At 34.5% G+C, this 20,927-nt stretch overlaps 1 protein-coding gene across 1 annotated transcript in view; it reads left to right on the top strand.

The window, feature by feature from the left end:
• The first annotated feature begins 12,811 nt into the window (after positions 1 to 12,811).
• LOC131986793 (moesin-like) overlaps positions 12,812 to 20,927 on the top strand; it is a 36,037-nt gene continuing 27,921 nt past the window's right edge. Inside the window, exon 1 of the mRNA XM_059351914.1 lies at positions 12,812 to 13,170. Within this exon, the coding sequence (XP_059207897.1) occupies positions 13,159 to 13,170 (12 nt within the window). The 5' untranslated portion in view covers positions 12,812 to 13,158. The remainder of the gene's footprint in view (positions 13,171 to 20,927) is intronic.

Genomic DNA, 20,927 nt, shown 5'->3' with positions numbered 1-20,927 from the left:
CATGCAGACAAAAACAACAATGGTTGGTTTGCTCATATCTTTTATAATGTGCTGATTTTCTTGAGCCACTGATCTTGATGAGACACGTAAAATTTACCCATGAATGGGGACCTAAGGATGCTATTTTTGGACTTGGCTTTTGGTCTGGCCCTTATAGTCTAGACGGAATTGTCCAAAAAGTGAAAGTGAGGAGCATTTATGGGTACAAGTCAGGAACCGGCCTACTTTACTTTATTTCAAGGGTGCTGAATCCAAAAAAAATGGTTCCCAAGCGAAATTTTGAGTTTTTGACCTCCTCATTTGCATATCAATATGGCGGCCAAATTGCCCATCTTGCTCAGTCGTTGGACCATTTTCCCCAAGTTTTTTTGTAAGTAGGCAATCAAAGATGAGGAAATTAAGTTTCTGGATCTATAGTCTAGAGTCAGAGCAAGGATATAGTGGAGGCTCAGTGTCTTTTTTATGTATATTTATATATATATGCAAAATACCAACTTTTAAGGTGAAATTAAGCATTATTTGTGTGTTTTTTTTAAGGCCGACATAAATATTCAATCAATATCACTTTTAAATGTTCCAGTTGGTATTTTGCATATATATATATATATACATAAAAAAGACACTGAGCCTCCACTATATCCTTGCTCTGACTCTAGACTATAGATCCAGAAACTTAATTTCCTCATCTTGATTGCCAACTTACAAAAAAACTAAGGGGAAATGGTCCAATGACTGAGCAAGATGGACAATTTGGTGGCCATTTGATACAAATTAGAAGGTCAAAAACTCAAAATTTGGCTTGGGAACCATTTTTTTTTGGACTCATCACCCTTGAGATTCCCGACTTGTACCCATAAATGCTCCTCACTTCTTATAGGAGGCCTTTATTCTGAAATCTGTCTAGACTATTAGGTCATCAACGACCACTTATTCACTAACACTCACAGCACATTAACTCCCAAGAGGATTAACCCCCCTGAATTTAACCATCCATTGCTCCCACCCTGAGGACAAAGTGACACATGAAACCTTTTATCTACTATTGCTGAGAGGTTGTAACATGTAAAGCCAACCCCAATAGCAAGTTCAGTGCATTTAAAGGGAAATGCCACTTAATTTTAGGATTCAGGTACCCTGAGGCCTACTATTGGATTGCATGAGCATTACAAACTTACAATATAGTATCTCATGCCTGTGAAATAGCTCCCTCTATAATGTCTCATTTGTGTTTAGACTCCATTGTGAGTCAAAAACAAAAATCCATTATGGTGGCAGTTTATTTTGTCGGTGTTTTATTATCTTAATTAATAATGAAAAACACGGGGAAGTGATGTTGAGAAAATGGAGCGCCATCAGACTATGTCTTGATGACATCACACGCCCGCATTTGTGTCTTTTTTGAATTAGAAACTTCATGATTACAAAGGGAAAAAATGAAGAAAGTGGTATTACTCTTTAACAGGGCTAATTGTGTGAGCCTGACTTTGTCTCATTGGCAGTGCTTCAAAAATCTATATTTCTTTATAATGTTTAGGTACAACCGTGGTATATGAACAGACATAAAGAAAAAAAAACATTTGAATGTGTTTTGCCCAAATGAATATTGGGCTTTGCCGACTTTGTTTTTTCATGAAAAAAGACAAGGCCACTTAAGGCCGGCTGTCTGTTCATGAGAAGGTGAAACAAACTGCCTAAATGTTTCTTCATGTGAAACAATCAGATTGCAAGGCTGCTGTCAAGGTTGTTTCTGGCATTTGGCTAAAGGTTTGCGTGCCATCCTTTTCCCTTGAGATAGTTGAATTGAATTGTTAGATTAAAAAACATGTTCTCAGTGCAAAAAAGGACTGAAGTCGCATGCTGTCACTGATAAATCAATACTTTTTAATACTAAAACATCAATATTTATGCAGATTGAAAGGCCAATTTACATAACTAGTCTTTTCTTGATAGTGAGATCTGAACACTGGAATAGTCAATTGTCCTGATGAACACAGTGCTTTTACTTTGGTGTGTTAAGGAATTACACAAATATAATAACATAAATGTTCCAAAGTGAAAACATCAGAGCTAAGTGTAGCTAATTGTTTTATGAAAGGTGAATATTTGAGTGATGTTAACAAGCTAAAGCACACTGCAAAAAAAGAAAAAGTTGGGTGAACTCAAAATTTCAAGGCAACAAACTTCGATAAATAATCATTTAAGTTGGACAATTAAACTAAATATTTTAAGTTTTGTTTTTGAGTTTGCTCAACTCTGAATTTCTCTGGCACGATTGTAACGCCGCTATGAATGTTAGCTAATGTTGCGACCACAATTTTGAGTTAGCATTGATACGCTAATGGCTACTCTTGTAGCTGTAACAAGCAGCGCCGCTAGCATCAGTTAGCCGCTAGCGTCAGTTAGCCGCTAGCATCAGTTAGCCGCCAGCTTTCGCTAATGACCAAATTTCCCAACAAAGAAATAAGAGTTATCAGAACTATTGTCCCTTGTTGTGAACCCCAACTTAAAGATATAAGTAACAACAACTCACCAACTTGTTTTTGAGCAGACAACTGGCTTCCTTTGTTGTGCTAACTTACATTATTGCCCTAAATGTCAGTAATTTATATTTCCAAGTTTTACCAACTTAAATCACTGTTTTAGGCCAAAAAAATACAAGTTGGCTTTTTTGCAGTGCAGTTTATGACCGTGTAAAGCTGCAGTATTGGATGGGATTTATGGCTCTATGAAATCAATTTAAACTTGGACAAATCTTCTTTTCATGCTATTGTTAGTGGTTTCAGAAAGACATGGACACATGATTTCATTTAACTGATGATTCTGCTCACAAGCTTGTGTGTTACTATTTGTGGCTCAGTGCCACATTGCTCATTAGATTAAATGCTCTCATGGACAGCGTAGGCTTTACAAGTATGAGAGCAAATCCACATTCAAAGCCCAGTTAGATGCTTTCACTACAGCTGCACCCATCTGGCTTTTTAGATTCTGATAGCAATACCTGAGCTTTGAGTGTCAAATGTCCATACAGAATACAGATCTGAAACCAATGTTTGATTCATGAGTTGTATGCCTCTATGTGTGGAAGTGTCTGAGGTTATTCTTGCGTACGGCAACACTATTATTATTATTATTACCAAATCGGTGTGCAAAAAGTTGGAACATTGCAGTGCAGATAAAACAAACGCCCAACAAACTTTGATGCTTATTATGATGCTAGGGATGCTTATTATGATGCTAGGGATGCTTATTATGATGCTAGGGATGCTTATTATGATGCTAGGGAAAACCTGCAATCCTAGCTTTCACAAATAATGTCAAAAAACATTTTGGTAACACTTTACAATAACCAACTAAATAATGTTTATAGATGGTTTATAAACCAATTATTAACATTTACAAAGTGCTATACATATTTAATCTTTAAATGTTTTCAACCAATTTCTTAAAGGTATATGAATCATTTCAAAAATCAGTAACATACTTATGGTGTTAAGAATGTTAAAATGAGTGCAACTAAAACTATTAATAAACTATTAATTATAATTTAATTGTTTGTTAATGCTAAAGTAACTATAAACTTACATTAATATACCATCTATTTGCCATTTATACATGATGTAGTTAGTTAAAAAAATAAATAAATTATGTATTTAACATTCTAAATGGCCTATATACGGTTTATAAATGATGATTAAACATTAATAAACTATCTGTTTACCATTTATAAATGATGGTTATTGTAAAGTGTTACCAACATTTTCCCCACATGCAAAAGAAGGAAGAGAAATCTATAGACATGCATTTTTTCCAATGTATTTCATTGATTATTCTGTCTTTATTCAAGCTATCCTTGTTTTTCACACCATTTCCTGAAAGATTCTGTTTTCACGGGACAATAGACGACTTCCAGGTTAAAAATAAACTGACGTTCGCTACAAAAGACTGAGTTGAGCTTTGTTAAAAGGTTACACTAAAGGCCAGAACGGCTTCCCCACCCTCCCTTTGAAAGTGCCGCAAACAACTAAGCCACAAATGTCTAGAATTGACTTTTGCTTGTTGATACAAATTGTATCTATACCTTGAATGTAACAAAATATGAAATGTATAATATGAAAATAGTTTTATTTAAATAAAGGGGGGGAAAAAAATCAATGCCATAATGTTTGTGACACTGTGTGTCACTGGGAGTAGCCCATTGGTATGTACTTATTCTTACTGGGTACAGTAGTTATTTACAGGGACATTTACAGTGCACAGATGTTGTGTACCGCAGTAAGCATCATGTCCTCTCTGTACATAGTCACACGTGTGTGTGTATATATAGAAGCGATCTGTAAATCTAACAGTAACAGTTACTTCAGTTGTTCAAATACTTAGATAATTTCTGTGTTGTGACCTGTGCACCCTGGTTAAGTGCATCTATTTCCTCTGAATTGACATGTCCGCTTTGCGCTATTTTAATGGGAATTTCAATATTTTTGAATATATTTTACCTAATAAAACATGCCAAAGTTATTCTTGGGTGGCTTTGTCAGACATAATTTCTTGTGATTCAATACACGGGTGGTCATGCAATGAATTCTATATTTCAGGGGACAAAGGATTTATTTTCTGCGCTGTTTAAACTAAGAGTGACAGAATTAGCAGAGGGCAGAATTAGTTGTAAACTGTCTTTACTAAGATCTGTATTCACTGTTCTGTCAGGATCCTTTTAAACGAGGGATTTATTGGAGTGTTTGGCCGTTGATTTAATGACTAACCCTGTATGTTGGCAAAGCAAAGGTGTGTTGATTGTGATTTATTTTACTATTGAATAATTCACCAATTGTAATTTCATAATTTCTCGTATCTGAGGCCAGTTTGGATACTGTTGACCTGCTGTTTGAACTGAACAGTTTGTAGGTTTTAGCTATTTTCACAATGTTAAGACTGATGTAATATTAATTTAAGTTCAGAATCAGTTTGTTCATGGCTAAGATCAAGACCAAAGTGATTTTTGATGTGCACACACGCGCATCTGTTATGATAATTGGTTCAAACACACACACACACACACAGTTGTGGTCAAATAATTGTGAACCCCTTGACGCCTTGGAGTTTCTGCTACCATATTATTTAAAATTGCAGACGAGAAGAGGTACATATATTTGAACACTACTGTACATATATACAGTGTAATACTCAGGTTAAGTCACACAAACATTTTAAATCACACACTTGGTTGTTTTCTAATATTGATAAATGCATTGGTCACATTTCTGAAGCCGGTCTCCTGTTTGAGAAGACCGGTTTGTGTCTGCAATGTAAAAAATGAAAAAGAAAAAAAAAGGGAAATGTAAAGCAAGTTTTTGTGTTGTGTTGATCTGCAGTATTGTAATACACTCTGACTGGATAGCATTGCTTTTATAGACCAAAATATACAAAAATAGACAATTTTGGGTCCATGGGCTCAAACAAAATGTAAGTCTTAATGACAAAATGTGTTTCTCTGCATAAATAAAGCAAAATTCTGTTCAAAATGTGTTTTTATTGTTTTTAATGAGACAGAAAAGAGATTACAACAAAATCTTGAAGGTTTAGTGTGGCATTTTAGTTATTTATGTGAATATTATGTAATAAATTGACATTTCTGAAGTGAAGAGAGGTAAGAAAATATTTCCCTTTGTTGAATATCTCAGAATGCTTCCTGATCAATACAGCTCTCACTCTCAAGCTCTGGACGTCAGTAGTTCTCAACCTTTTTGAGTCGCGACCCCCAATTTAACATGCATGTTGTCCGTGACCCCCACTCACTGAACACAATCTCACACGCACAGTTCAAATCACCCAAAAAAAAGAAACAAAATGACCAAAAAAGAAAAAAAAATTACCAAAAAAAGATACAAAATGACCAAAAAAAGGAAACAAAATTACCAAAAAAGACACAAATTGAATTGACCAGAAAATGATCAAAAAAAGACACAAAATGACCCAAAAAAAAGACATTAAGTGACCAAAAAGACTAAAACACATTAACACATGAACACTTTAACACAGTGGAGACAGAGCTGACAGCTCAGATCACCCAAAAAAAGAAACAAAATTACCAAAAATGACCAAAAAAGACACAAAATGACCAGAAAAGACACAAAATGACCAAAAAAGACTGAAAAAGACCAAAAGAAGACACAAAATGACCCAAAAAAAGACACAAAATGACCCAAAAAAGAAAAAAAATCACCAAAAAAAGATACAAAATGACTAAAAAAAAAGAGACACAAAATTACCAAAAAAGACACAAATTGAATTGACCAGAAAATGATCAAAAAAAGACACAAAATGACCCCAAAAAAAAGACATTAAGTGACCAAAAAGACTAAAACACATTAACACATGAACACTTTAACACAGTGGAGACAGAGCTGACAGTTCAGATCTCCCAAAAAAAGAAACAAAATGACCAAAAAAGACTCAAAATTACCAAAAAAGACACAAAATGACCAAGAAGACACTAAATGACCAAAAAAGACTGAAAATGACCAAAAAAGACACAAAATGACCCAAAAAAGAAAAAAAATTACCAAAAAAAGATACAAAATGACTAAAAAAAAGGAAACAAAATTACCAAAAAAGACACAGAATGACCAAGAAGACACTAAATGACCAAAAAAGACTGAAAATGACCAAAAAAAGACACAAAATGACCCAAAAAAGAAAAAAAATTACCAAAAAAAGATACAAAATGACAAAAAAAGACACAAAATGACAAAAAAAGGAAACAAAATTACCAAAAAAGACCCAAATTGAATTGACCAGAAAATTATCAAAAAAAGACACAAAATTACCCAAAAAAAAGACATTAAGTGACCAAAAAGACTAAAACACATTAACACATGAACACTTTAACACAGTGGAGACAGAGCTGACAGTTCAGATCACCCAGAAAAAGAAACAAAATGACCAAGAAGACACTAAATGACCAAAAAAGACTGAAAATGACCAAAAAAGACACAAAATGACCCAAAAAAGAAAAAAAATTACCAAAAAAGATACAAAACGACAAAAAAAGACACAAAATGACCAAAAAAGGGAAACAAAATTACCAAAAAAAGACACAAAACTACCAGAAAAGACACAAAATGACCAAGAAGACACTAAATGACCAAAAAAGACTGAAAATGACCAAAAAAAGACACAAAATGACCCAAAAAAGAAAAAAAATTACCAAAAAAAGATACAAAATGACAAAAAAAGACACAAAATTACCAAAAAAAGGAAACAAAATGACCAAAAAAGACACAAATTGAATTGACCAGAAAATGATCAAAAAAAGACACAAAATGACCCAAAAAAAAGACATTAAATGACCAAAAAGACTAAAACACATGAACACTTTAACACAGTGGAGACAGAGCTGACTTCCAGAATGATTTGGCGACCCCCAGAAATCATCTCGCGACCCCAATTGGGGTCCCGACCCCAAGGTTGAGAACAGCTGCTGTACGTAACATTTTATGGGTCTTGGGCCTTTTCTGTACCAAATATTCAATAACTACACTTATAACAGAGAAAAGTTCAGTCATGCTGAAATAATAACATCATGCTTTATCCATGACAGCTGAATAGATGGCTCTTTGTAAAAAAAAAAAAGTCTCCATTGTTTGTGAGAGGAAGGTTCATAAATGAGGAACAATGTAACCAAAGAATGTAATGTCTTATTTTCGTATAATGGTCTCAAAGGTTGAACTCTCTGAACCCCAACAAGCCAGTTCAGGCTGTTTTTTTGCTCGTTTTACATTTATTATTATTATTATTATTATTATTATTATTACATATTTCACTGTAATATATACAAGTCATGCAGCTCTATGGAATCAGCACAATCATGGCTAGAAGCGGGAACAACACAAAAATTCCTCTCTGTGCAGAATCACACAGTGATGTCATAAAAAAAGTACATTCAAGCCAGATTAATATCTTAGTCTAGACGGAATTGTCCAAAAAGTGAAAGTGAGGAGCATTTATGGGTACAAGTCAGGAACCGGCCTACTTTACTTATTTCAAGGGTGCTGAATAAAAAAAAATGGTTCCCAAGCGAAATTTTGAGTTTTTGACCTTCTCATTTGCATATCAATATGGCCGCCAAATTGCCCATCTTGCTCAGTCGTTGGACCATTTCCCCTTAGTTTTTTTGTAAGTACGCAATCAAAGATGAGGAAATTAAGTTTCTGGATCTATAGTCTAGGGTCAGAGCAAGAATATAGTGGAGGCTTGAAATTAAGCATTATTTGTGTGGGGTTTTTTTTAAGGCCGACATAAATATTCAATCAATATCACTTTTAAATGTTCCAGTTGGTATTTTGCATACATATATATACATAAAAAAGACGCTGAGCCCCCAATTTAACATGCATGTTGTCCGCGACCCCCGCTCACTGAACACAATCTCATATGCACAGTTCAGATCACCCAAAAAAAGGAAACAAAATGACCCAAAAAGACTCAAAATGACCAAAAAAGACACAAAATGACCAAAAAAGGAAAAAAAATACCAAAAAAAGACACAAAATGACCAAAAAAGACACAAAAGTACCAAAAAAGACACAAAATGACTAAAAAAAGACACAAAATTACCAAAAAAAAAGGAAACAAAATTACCAAAAAAGACACAAATTGAATTGACCAGAAAATGATCAAAAAAAGACGCAAAATTACCAAAAAACACACAAAATGACAAAAAAAGACACAAAAGTACCAAAAAAGACACAAAATGACTAAAAAAAGACACAAAATTACAAAAAAAAGGAAACAAAATTACCAAAAAAGACACAAATTGAATTGACCAGAAAATGATCAAAAAAAGACGCAAAATGACCAAAAAACACACAAAATGACCCAAAAAAGAAACAAAATGACCAAAAAGACACAAAATGACCCAAAAAAAGACACAAAATGACCAAAAAAGGAAACAACATGACCAAAAAAGAATCCAGTTCTTGGCCTGATAAAGGGTTCAGTAGGGCCTTAGGCTGGTCTTGACCCTGCAACACTTTAGGTGTGTTTATAATGCATGACACACATGGGCTTCATAGGAAGTGTTACCGGTGTTTTTCATAAACTTTAAAGTATTAACATTTGAATCCATCCTATTAAACTTATTCATGTCTTCACAAGTTAGACACAAGCAGGACATGTTGTCTCATGTACAGCAGCTGTACTGGTGCAACAGGTTATACAGCACATGCACACTACCTGCTGGTTACATGGTGTAATGACTCAGGGCACCACATACAGCATGGTGTACTGTTCATATAAGGCACAATGTATGGCTGTGGTGCAACCTCTGGGAATATTATATAAGCATAAATATAAAATATAAATATTAAAGCATCTGCCAGTCAGGGATTCCTTCAGGCAGTTTTTTTGTTTTTTTCACTTTTTTTCACATTAAGTGACCAAAAAGACTAAAACACATTAACTCATGAACATTTTAACACAGTGGAGACAGAGCTGACAGTTCAGATCACCCAAAAAAAAGAAGCAAAATGACCAGGAAAGACACAAAATGACCAGAAAAGACACAAAATGACCAAAAAGACTGAAAATGACCCAAAAAAGACACAAAATGACCCAAAAAAGAAAAAATGACCCAAAAAAAAGACATTAAGTGACCAAAAAGACTAAAACACATTAACACTTTAACACAGTGGAGACAGAGCTGACAGTTCAGATCACCCAAAAAAAGAAACAAAATGACCAAAAAAAGACTCAAAATTACTAAAAAATAAGAAACAAAATGACCAGAAAAGACACAAAATGACCAAAAAGACTGAAAATGACCAAAAAAACAAACACAAAATGACCAAAAAAGACGCAAAATTGACCAAAAAAAAGACACAAAATGACCCCCCCCAAAAAAAGACATTAAGTGACCAAAAAGACTAAAACATATTTTTTTAAATCATTATTCTACTTTTATCTGAGAGATTACACCACAGCAAATTCCTTGTATGTGGAAACCTACTTGCAGTGGTGGAAAAAGATCCTTTATTTAAATAAAAGTACTAATACCACACTGTGAAATTACTCCACTACAAGTAATAGTCCTGCATTCAAAACATACTAAAGTAAAATTACAAAAGTATCAGCTTCAAAATGGACTTAAAGTATCAAAAGTAAAAGTACTTGTTATGCAGAATGGACCCACTCAGATTGTTTTATATATTTGAAATGTATTATTACATTATTTGTATTGATGCATTTATTGAAGCAGCAAGGGAATATTAAAACATTCCTTCAGGCAGTTTTTTCACTTTTGTCACTTAAGGAAAGTATGTTTTCTTTATATCATTGCCATAAATACACTATTTATTGTAGAAAAGAAACTGATAAACAGGCATTATCATCAGAATTTTAACTTTGGACTTCGACAGTCCTTGAAGGGATCATAGGTTACAAAAGTTTCTGTTAGAAAAGGTAACCAAAAGAAAGCTTCAAAATTCAGATGTTTCCGTCGAAATCACTTTATTCTACATTTCTCATTTAAAACATCCGAAAATTAATCGTTTTCAGAGAGGACAAGAGAGGTAAATAGCTCAATATGTATGATATATGGAGAAGCAAAAATATTTTAAAATATTTCGAGAAAAAAGTTGCAAATTTACTAGTTTAAAGTGGCAGATCTACAAGAAGAAAAGTCGCAGATTTAAGAGATTTAAAGTGGCAAATCTGCGTGGAAAAAAAGTCACAAATTTACAAGAAAGAAGTGGGGAAAAAAGCAACTTTTTTCTCGCAGATTCACCACTTTAAATTTCATAAATCTGCAACTTTTTTTGCACAAATTTGCCACTTTAAATCTCTTAAATCTGCAACTTTTTTCGCGCAGATTTGCCACTTTAAATCTCTTAAATCTGCGACTTTTTTCGCGCAGATTTGCCACTTTAAATCTCTTAAATCTGCGACTTTTTTTCCTTGTAGATTTGCCACTTTAAATTTCGTAAATCTGTGACTTTTTCGCACAGATTCACCACTTTAAATCTCTTAAATCTGCAACTTTTTTCGCACAAATTTGCCACTTTAAATCTCTTAAATCTGCGACTTTTTTTGCACAAATTTGCCACTTTAAATCTCTTAAATCTGCGCCTTTTTTTCTTGTAGATTTGCCACTTTAATCTAGTAAATTTGCAACTTTATTCTCGACCCCATTTTGATATCTACTGAAGTTACCAAATATAGTTCTTGGGCTGATAAAGGGTTAACCTTAATACATTTGTTGGAGACCATGCTTAACTTCTACAGATTGCCTATTCATACTGTAAACAATGCCATCTTTCATTAAAAAAAAAAGGCTATGTGATGGTGTGATGTAACTAAATTATTATTTTTGCTTCAATTTTGCCATTTTGTTAGGAAAATTAGGCTCTCACGAACATAACCTGTGACCTTTCACTTTGCTCTCTGGAGCTCTGTCTCTTTCTGCTGATAACCACAGAAGTGATATCTTTTCATACTTTAATTCAACCTAATGTAAACCCATCTTTCCAGAAGTGAAAACGTGAACTTACCTCAAAGTGCATATTCAAATTAAATGAGAGAACACACTGAAGCATCAGCAGTATGTGCACTGTTTCTACATGACCTCCACTGCTCTCACTTTCTTTATGTGCAAAACAGAAAGAGAACATGTAACGACTAACATTTTCATGGTACCTACAGTTCATGATGTACATTAGTTCAGCAGTTCTCAACCTTTTTGAGTCGGGACCCCCAATTTAACATGCACGCTGTCCGCGACCCCCACTCACTGAACACAATCTCACACACACAGTTCAGATCACCCAAAAAAAGAAACAAAATTACCAAAAAAAGGAAACAAAAAGACCCAAAAAGACTCAAAAGGAAACAAAATGACCAGAAAAGGCACAAAATGACCAAGAAGACACTAAATGACCAAAAAAGACTCAAAATGACAAAAAAAGACACAAAATGACCAAAAAAAGACACATAATGACCCAAAAGAGAAAGAAAAAAATATCAAAAAAAGATACAAAATGACTAAAATAAAAAGACACAAAATGACCAAAAAAAGGAAACAAAATGACCAAAAAAGACACAAATTGAATTGACCAGAAAATGATCAAAAAAAGACACAAAATGACCCAAAAAAAGACATTAAGTGACCAAAAAGACTAAAACACATTAACACATGAACACTTTAACACAGTGGAGACAGAGCTGACAGTTCAGATCACCCAAAAAAAGAAACAAAATGACCACAAAATGACTCAAAATGACCAAGAAGACACTAAATGATCAAAAAAGACTGAAAATGACCAAAAAAACAACAACAAATGACCAAAAAAAGACACAAAATGTCCCAAAAAAGAAAAAAAATTACCAAAAAAAGACACAAAATGACCAAAAAAAAAGAAAAAAAACAACACACACACACACACACACACAAAATGACAAAAAAAAGACATTACATGACCAAAAAGACTAAAATACATGAACACTTTAACTCAGTGGAGACAGAGCTGACTTCCAAAATGATTTGGCGACCCCCAGAAATCATCTCACGACCCCAATTGGGGTCCCGACCCCAAGGTTGAGAACATCTGATTTAGGCAACAACAACAACAAAAAAACAATTTTGACCAAAAATGACTAATGCTACTGTTTTAGCATGCTGAGAGAGTTTCCTCTCCTCCTCCGGCTGCAGAGAGAGGAGGAGGAGGAGGAGGAGGCCGCTGCAGCCTGATGATGATGATGATGATGCGGCGGCAGCAGGCGGAGCCAGCCGGCCTCCTCCTCTCTCCTCCTCTCTCCTCTCTCCGTCTCTGTGTCTCTGTGTCTGGCTGGCTGCTGTCCTGTCACCGGCCTGGGTGTGGTCTTGCAGTCAGAGTACCGTTAGCAGGAAATCAAGCTCAGTCCATTTCACTTTGAGGCGAAACAAAGAAAAAAACACTCTCACGCGTGTCAGGCTGTGATACTTTCTTTCCGTGGTCGAGATAAAAGTCACGTTCGTGTCCTCCTCACGGGAAAAGGCGTTTTTTTTGATCGGCGCCGTTGTTCTGATGGGAAAAAGTTTTCTGCTGGTCTCGCTAACTGATCGTCTGATTTACTAACTTTTTATTTTAATCAGAAAAGCTGAACCAGGCGGAGAAGAAGAAAGGAAAGATGCCGAAGACGGTAAGAGTGAAAAGTGTTACAATGTAGCGTCTTTCTGTCTGTCTCTCTGCTGATTTCTGATCATTTCTAAGTGCGTTTCATTGTTACATTGTTACATGATACATATAAAACCATAAAACCAGCCTCAGTCCACCCACGGTGCAAAATCTGCTGTTTTATCATCTTTACATCCTCAGATTCACGGAGGATTATGGGGTACTTTCCGTTATGTGTGTGCGCGTGCGCGTTCCCGCCTGTTTGTTCATTAAAATTAGCGCCTTTAGGGAGTTAATTCATCCAGGCCGCAGGGTTTAACACGATAACTTATGACTTTATGATGAGCAGAGCGTCTCTCCGCTACTGTAGCGGCTCAAATCAGATCTGTAGCTCGGCTGGGAGCGGAAGCTGCTGTGTGGCCTGCAGGACCAGGACCAGAGCCCAGCTAGGCCGCTTCCCTCAGACCCAACAAGGAGGGATCTGAACTGTCATCCAGGCCAGCTGTGCTGCCCCAAATCTGGAGCAAATGGAGGAAAACTTGTAACGGGGAGGTGGCAGGAGGGGAGGCTCTTCTTCTGCCTCGAGCCAGCGTTGAGAAAAGAGCCTCAAATGAGGTGTTTTATCATGAAGAAGCTGCCAAAAAGCTTCCTAGATGTGTGCTGGTGGAGCTGTGAACAAAGAGATTTGTCTTATTCAGTGTTTCTGCCTCTGAGTGGCAAACAGAAGTGAAAGTGGAGCCTGACCATCTGCTGTTAGTCCTCATGAAAGCTGGAGTTAGCTTTTGCTTTTTGAATAAATATGATAATGAAACATGTGCTGGCCTTCTTATCTGCAGTTAGTTTGCTGCTGTGATACCCACATGTACTCTGATTAGACGTTTTGGGCCATTTTTTGCCAATTGGGGTCCCCACCCCAAGGTTGAGAATAGCTGATTTAGGCAACAACAACAACAAAAAAACAATTTTGGCAAAAAATGACAAATGCGATTGTTTTAACATGCTGAGAGAGAGCCCAAAAAAAGAAACAAAAAGACTCAAAAAGAAACAAAATGACCAAAAAAGACCGAATTGACCAGAAAATGATCAAAAAATGACCAAAAAAGACACAAAATGACAAAAAAAGACACAAAATGAACAAAAAAGGCCACAAAATTACCCAAAAGACACAAAATGACAAAAAAAGACACAAAATGACCAAAAAAAGGAAACAAAATGACCAAAAAAGACACAAAATGACCAAAAAAGACTCAAAATTACCAAAAAAGACACAAAATGACCAAAAATGCCAATTTTTTTTTTACATTTTACTCACTGTGGCCTTGTATTTGCAGTAAACAAGTCCTGCAGCTCTATGGAATCAGCATAACCATGGCTAGAAGTGGGAACAACTCCAAAATGTCTTTTTTTTTGCAGAATAACCCTGTAATAATGACATAAATCATTAAAAAAGAAGAGCAGGTTAAATTTCTTTGATATTTTTTAAAAATTGGAATAAAATGGAATTCACATAACTTTTCAAGAGCCCATAAGTGTCATGGATTAAAAAAAAAAAAAGATCTCCACATGCTATACATATTAAACTATTTTACAGCATCTCCTGTCCTCTCCTCTCAGCTCTGTGTAAACAGATTTTAAGTGAATATTTGTCACGTTGAATCAATCATGGCTTCACAGTGGCACTGACGAGCAGAATTTAATGTTTTTAACAGGATCTAGTTATTCCAAACAGTTTATTTTTGGCTATGTTTGTAGAATAAAGTAATTTTGACAGAAATATCATCATTTTAAGCTTGATTTTGCTTACTTTTGTAACATATCATCCATTTAAGGACTGTTGGAAAGTTCCAATTTCAACGATAACGCCTGTTTTTACAGTTTCTTTCGACAATAAATTGTGTCTTTTTGTTGGTCTTTAAACGAAAACAGACTATTCAGAGGATTACAGTAATATTTTGATACAAAGAGTCACGTATGCGCCGTTAGATGAAGCATATGCTAACTACAAAGATGTTTAGACGTCACCAGTGTAGACACTGTAATTTATTAAATCACACATTATCCTGGGCATCACTACCCTGGGTACATGCTTTAGTCTCATAATTTACTCCTTATTATAAAAGCTATATCCCTTCGGGCAATGTGATATATAAAGAATATGCATGCATGCATAAATTACCATCTTTAAACCTAACTTTTGCTCTCCTGCACTTCCAGATTAGAAACCGTGTCAAAGGTGGTAGCTGCCGTCTTCCTGCATGATTGTTTCTGCTTCTACTTCCTCGATATTTTTTCCAGCTGTCAACCTGAAAAAATGTCAAAGCATCCTGGCATTTAAAGTGCATAGTAAAAGAGCGTTTACCCTCCTCTTCCTGAGAGGAATTCCTCTGATCATATCAGCATTTTAAAATAAAATGTACAGGGCTACTTTATGCAAGTCAGATTGGGCTATCAGGGCTGTTCATAACTTTGAATTATTATGATTATACCAACTGAACATTTGTTTCTAAAATGTTGCTTTCGATTTTTAAGTGCAATTTTACCAAACCTTCTAAGAGCCTTCTTGGAAGGTTGGTATCCTGTCTGTAATTAACGGAGCACAACAATATACACTACTGGTCAAAAGTTTTAGAACACTCCAACTTTTCCAGAATTTAATTGAAAATGATGCAGTTTAATGTCTCGGTGTACTCTGAAATTAATGCACATTTGCAACATTTAAAATTCTTGGTTGAACATGATGTTCATGACATGTTTTGAAAGTAACAAAAAGATTCAAAATCACATTTTATGTTGGACTAAAGGACTAAAAAAAGACACAAAATGACAAAAAAGGCACCTAAAGACACAAAATGACTTAAAAAAGACACAAAATGATCAAAAAAAGACACAAAATGACAAAAAAAAGACACAAAATGACAAAAAAAAGACACAAAATGACTTAAAAAAGACACAAAAAGACTTACAAAGACATGAAAAGAATTCAAAAATGGACAAAATAGCCCAAGACTCCATAGAGTTAAGTTGTTAACCCATTTCTTGTTCCCTGAAAAAGGCCTACTTGTATAATTCTGAAATGTACATTATTTTCCAGTTTTGGTTAAGCTTACCTTTTTTTATTTACCTCTGGCAGTTCACCACTTACCTTTGGACCCTTTCAAGCTGTTCATTTGACTTGAACTGCTTGAATTTCAATAAAAAACTGGAAAAATTGGGGTGTTCTAAAACTTTTGACCGGTAGTGTACGTACCACAGTTAACTGACCTGCACTGAAGCATTAAGACTGTTTATCTTGTCACAGCAAGAGTTTACTATGTTGTTTATATGTATTTTCACTTAGTGTCAGAGTTTGTGCCAAATCTCTGCAGAGTAGTCGTCCCCGAGTTTTGTGTAGCAGCTACTGAAGACCTGAAAGACCTCTAAAGAGTCTGTTTAGCAGTCATTATCAGTTCACCAGCACAGCGAGGCTGCAGCTGTGGTGGAGAGGCCTTCTGCTGCACATAATAAAGAGTTAGAAAAGAGGAAACTAGTCGTGGACAGAATAGATGGTCAAGAGGAAGCAAAAAGTTCTCAAAATAAACAGTTAATGATGCCGAAAAAGGACTGCAGGATATGTTCTATATCTTCTATTTAGTGTGATATGTTTCCAGTGTTAAAAATAAAGATAGATTGCCTTGTTTGTGCACATATAGTCAATCGAATATACAGTACAGGCCAAAAGTTTGGACACACACCTTCTCATTCAATGCTTTTCCTTTATTTTCATGACTATTTACATTGTAGATTCATCAAAACTATTAATGAACACATGAAAAAGTGTGAAATAACTGAAAACATGTCTTATATTCTAGTAAGCAAAGGGTGGTTACTTTGAGGAATCTAAAATACAAGACATGTTTTCAGTTATTTCACACTTTTTTTGTTAAGTACATAATTCCATATGTGTTCATTCATAGTTTTGATGCCTTCAGTGAGAATCTACAATGTAAATAGTCATGAAAATAAAGAAAAAGGTGTGTCCAAACTTTTGGCCTGTACTCTACTATATCAGGCTAAAGATTCTTCATTTACCAGGATCAGTTATTGAAGCTGCAGGATCTTGTTGTAGGTGATTAAATGGTTAAAAACCCAGACCTGTTGTTGCAACACTCAGTCTGTTTCCTTTAGTGCAGCTTGTGGTGCCATGTGAAGATGCAGCAGACGAGGCTTATGAAAGAAGGAAGCTGATTCAGCAAACGATCGAAAACTCACTCTGCACCCAGTGAAAGTTGTTTGCAGTCAGCCCGCCAAAAAAGTACAAATCATGGCTTTAAAAATAGCTTTTTTATTAGCTGTTTTTGGTGGTTTGAAACTGTGTTTGTTCTTGTTTTAGTTACCTATAACAACCTTTTATAAAAAAAGCAATAATTATTGAGAAACTCTGCCTTTGCTGGGCTCCTCCTGGCACTGCTGAAGTTTCCCAAGGAAGTCATGTTGTGACTCAAGGTTTCTGCACTTACATCAGTTCCTCTCTGGTAATTTCCTTGCCTGCAGCCTTATAAGGACTTTCACATCACCGTCTCGCTGCTCTCCTCCCTGCTCGCCCCTAGCGTGGTCCTCAGATGCCATGCTCCACTTTAGATTGCTTTACAGCAGTGCAACAAGTTCAGGACCCACTGTAGCTCTTTGTTTATCACTCTTTAGAGGCTTATTTTACATTTTGGAGGGTTAGTTTTGCATTAGATGTTTACGATTATTATCTGATTCATGAAGTTTTAAATAACACCACGTTTTTAAAATAGGCCTGTATTGTGGATTGTTCCAGTTCCAGTTGCTTCTTTGTTTCCTACTTTCCTTTTTGAACAATAAAACCAGCAAACAACCAACACTAAACACCATTTCCACTCATACAATTCTAATTATTACACAAAACTTAAGCCTAACTCACCATTTCAGCCGTTCTGTAGAGATCAGGACAGTTTTCTTGTTAGCTGGACCAAACTTTTAACAAGTGTGGCTTTGGAGAAATGTTAAATGGAAAGAGCCAGCGGTATGCAAGCAGGGGATTAAATGTGTGTGTAGTGCACATAGCAGAGCAGATTAACAGTGTGTAGAGGTGCTGGACACACTACAATCAGAACAGGTTTTTTCACAAACAGGGAGTTCAATTATTTCTGTTTGGAGATTGTGAGACAATCAGAAAATGTAAGTTCTTTAATTTATTATTTAAATATTTCATGTACTTATCTTTTGGTTTTTGCCTATTCCTATTACAAGAAATAGTCTTAACTATTCTCTGCATCTAATGCAGTTTTTATTTGATATAAACTACCTTAACCTATTGAAGCCTGGACAGCAGATACGTCGTTTTGTAGTATTTGTATAAGCTCTCAAATACTTTTTGAATTTCATTTCTATCTGCTACAGAGGCTGAAAAATCTATTATTTAGTAGAAGAGTTGACACTTCTGTTGAATTTCCAGAAAAAAATCAGGTTTTAGGGGCTGATTTTAAAATCACCCAGAGGTTTTACAGGCGTTTTAGGCATCAATTGGTTAATAGACATTACTGTATTATTACAATTAGATATTACAATGACATGAGAGATGAATTTCCATGATGTGTAAAAAAAAAAAGTGTCTTGTGCAGCCTTAAAGCCAGCACATCGTGCACATTTTGAAAGAAGAGTGTGACAGTCAGAGTGATTTATGCAACTAGTAGGGATTAAAATATGCTGGAAACAGAATTATGTGAATAAAAAGTTGTATTCGGCATGTAAAAGGTGGTTTGCTGCCGTGACTTTTTTTGCATATATGGCTGTAACATTTTAATCTACAGTACAGGCCAAAAGTTTGGACACACGCCTTCTCATTCAATGCGTTTTCTTTATTTTCATGACTATTTACATTGTAGATTCTCACTGAAGGCATCAAAACTATGAATGAACACATGTGGAATTATGTACTTAACAGAAAAGTGTGAAATAACTGAAAACATGTCTTGTATTTTAGATTCCTCAAAGTAACCACCCTTTGCTTACTAGAATATAAGACATGTTTTCAGTTATTTCACACTTTTTTGTTAAGTACATAATTCTACATGTGTTCATTAATAGTTTTGATGAATCTACAATGTAAATAGTCATGAAAATAAAGGAAATGCATTGAATGAGAAGGTGTGTGTCCAAACTTTTGGCCTGTACTGTATGCTGGAAACAGAATTATGTGAATAAAAAGTTGTGTTCAGCATGTAAAAGGTGGTTTGCTGCCTGGGCTTTTTTTTGCATATATGGCTGTAACAATAATTCAGCAGAAAGCGGAGTTGGCAGACAAAAGCAGCAGGGATGAAACAGTCCTTACTTGGTCAGTTGGAGCCTTCCAGTTGGCAACATGATGGCAGACAAATCAAGAGATTAACCCAAAGACAACCAGAATAATGTCCCCAGAATAAAGTTGCTGAGAGCTCAGAAGCAGAAACACCAGAACTAATGTGGTCAGAACAGGTGCTGGGGTGCACAGTTATTGAAATTTTATTTGCAATTATGATTTTTTGGCTGCCAATAATTATGAAAACAAGATAACAATTGAGATAAAACGATTTTTGTGCCACGTTCTGCTTCATGACTCAGCTTTTACACTGACTGAGTGAGTGGATATGATTTAGTTTTTGCCTTAACCAAAATGTTGAATATTCAGTACTTTAGTACTGAATATTCAACATTTTGGTAACTTTAGTTTTCAGTCAATTGTGGAAATGCATTATAGCATAGATGCTGTTTTTTTTTTAATTAAAATTATTTGCATTTATTATTTTTATATAGAATATTATTTATTTACATTCACATCACTGATTCCAAAAAAATATGAAAGTAAAAAAAATGCAAATAAATATTTATAAAAAATGTATTTAAATAAAAAAATATATATATGAAAATAAAAAAATGTAAATAAATATTTATAAAAAATATATTTAAATAAAAAAAATATACATATGAAAATAAAAAAAATGTAAATAAATATTTATAAAAAATATATTTAAATAAATATATATATATATATATGAAAATAAAAAATGCAAATAAATATTTATAAAAAATATATTTAAATTAAAAAAAATATATATATATATATTTGAAAATAAAAAAATGCAAATAAATATTTATAAAAAATATATTTAAATAAAAATATATATGAAAATAAAAAAATACAAATAAATATTTATAAAAAACATATTTAAATAAAATAAAAAAATATAAATACAAACATTTTTTTAGTATGTCTTAATTGAGTTTCAGGTATTTAAAGTCCAAGAAAATCCACTGTTAAAAAAAGGTAAATAATTGTTTCCAATGTCAATGAATACTGTCAAAGTCAAATTTATTAATATATCGCATTTACAGACGACTGAGCCGCACCAAAGTGCTTCACATAAAAGTGCAAAAAGTGCAATAAAATACAGAACTGACAAAGGTAACAAAAAAACCCCCAAAAAACGAAATTAATACTGATTTTTAGTATCGACCAGAGAGCAATTATTATGATTTTTGCAATAATTAAGCATCCTCAGCCCCCAAGTGATTTACAAGTTAGTGACCATAAACAGTAAACAGGAGATAATAAAAGTCAACCACAGGATGTAGATAATGAAGAGGATGCAGCAGCAGTCACGATCATGATGGATGTTTTTATCTATCGCATCTCGAGAGCCACTTTATAATTCTTATAGTTAGTGACATTGGATTATTTTTCTTTAAGTGGTCGTGGGAAACCTCGTGCTCAGAGAGAAACCTCCGCCTCTCCTCCATCCT

This window comes from Centropristis striata, chromosome 15 (genome assembly GCF_030273125.1).
Source record: "Centropristis striata isolate RG_2023a ecotype Rhode Island chromosome 15, C.striata_1.0, whole genome shotgun sequence".
Taxonomy (NCBI): Eukaryota; Metazoa; Chordata; class Actinopteri; order Perciformes; family Serranidae; genus Centropristis; species Centropristis striata.
This window is presented reverse-complemented; position numbering and strand designations above follow the sequence as displayed.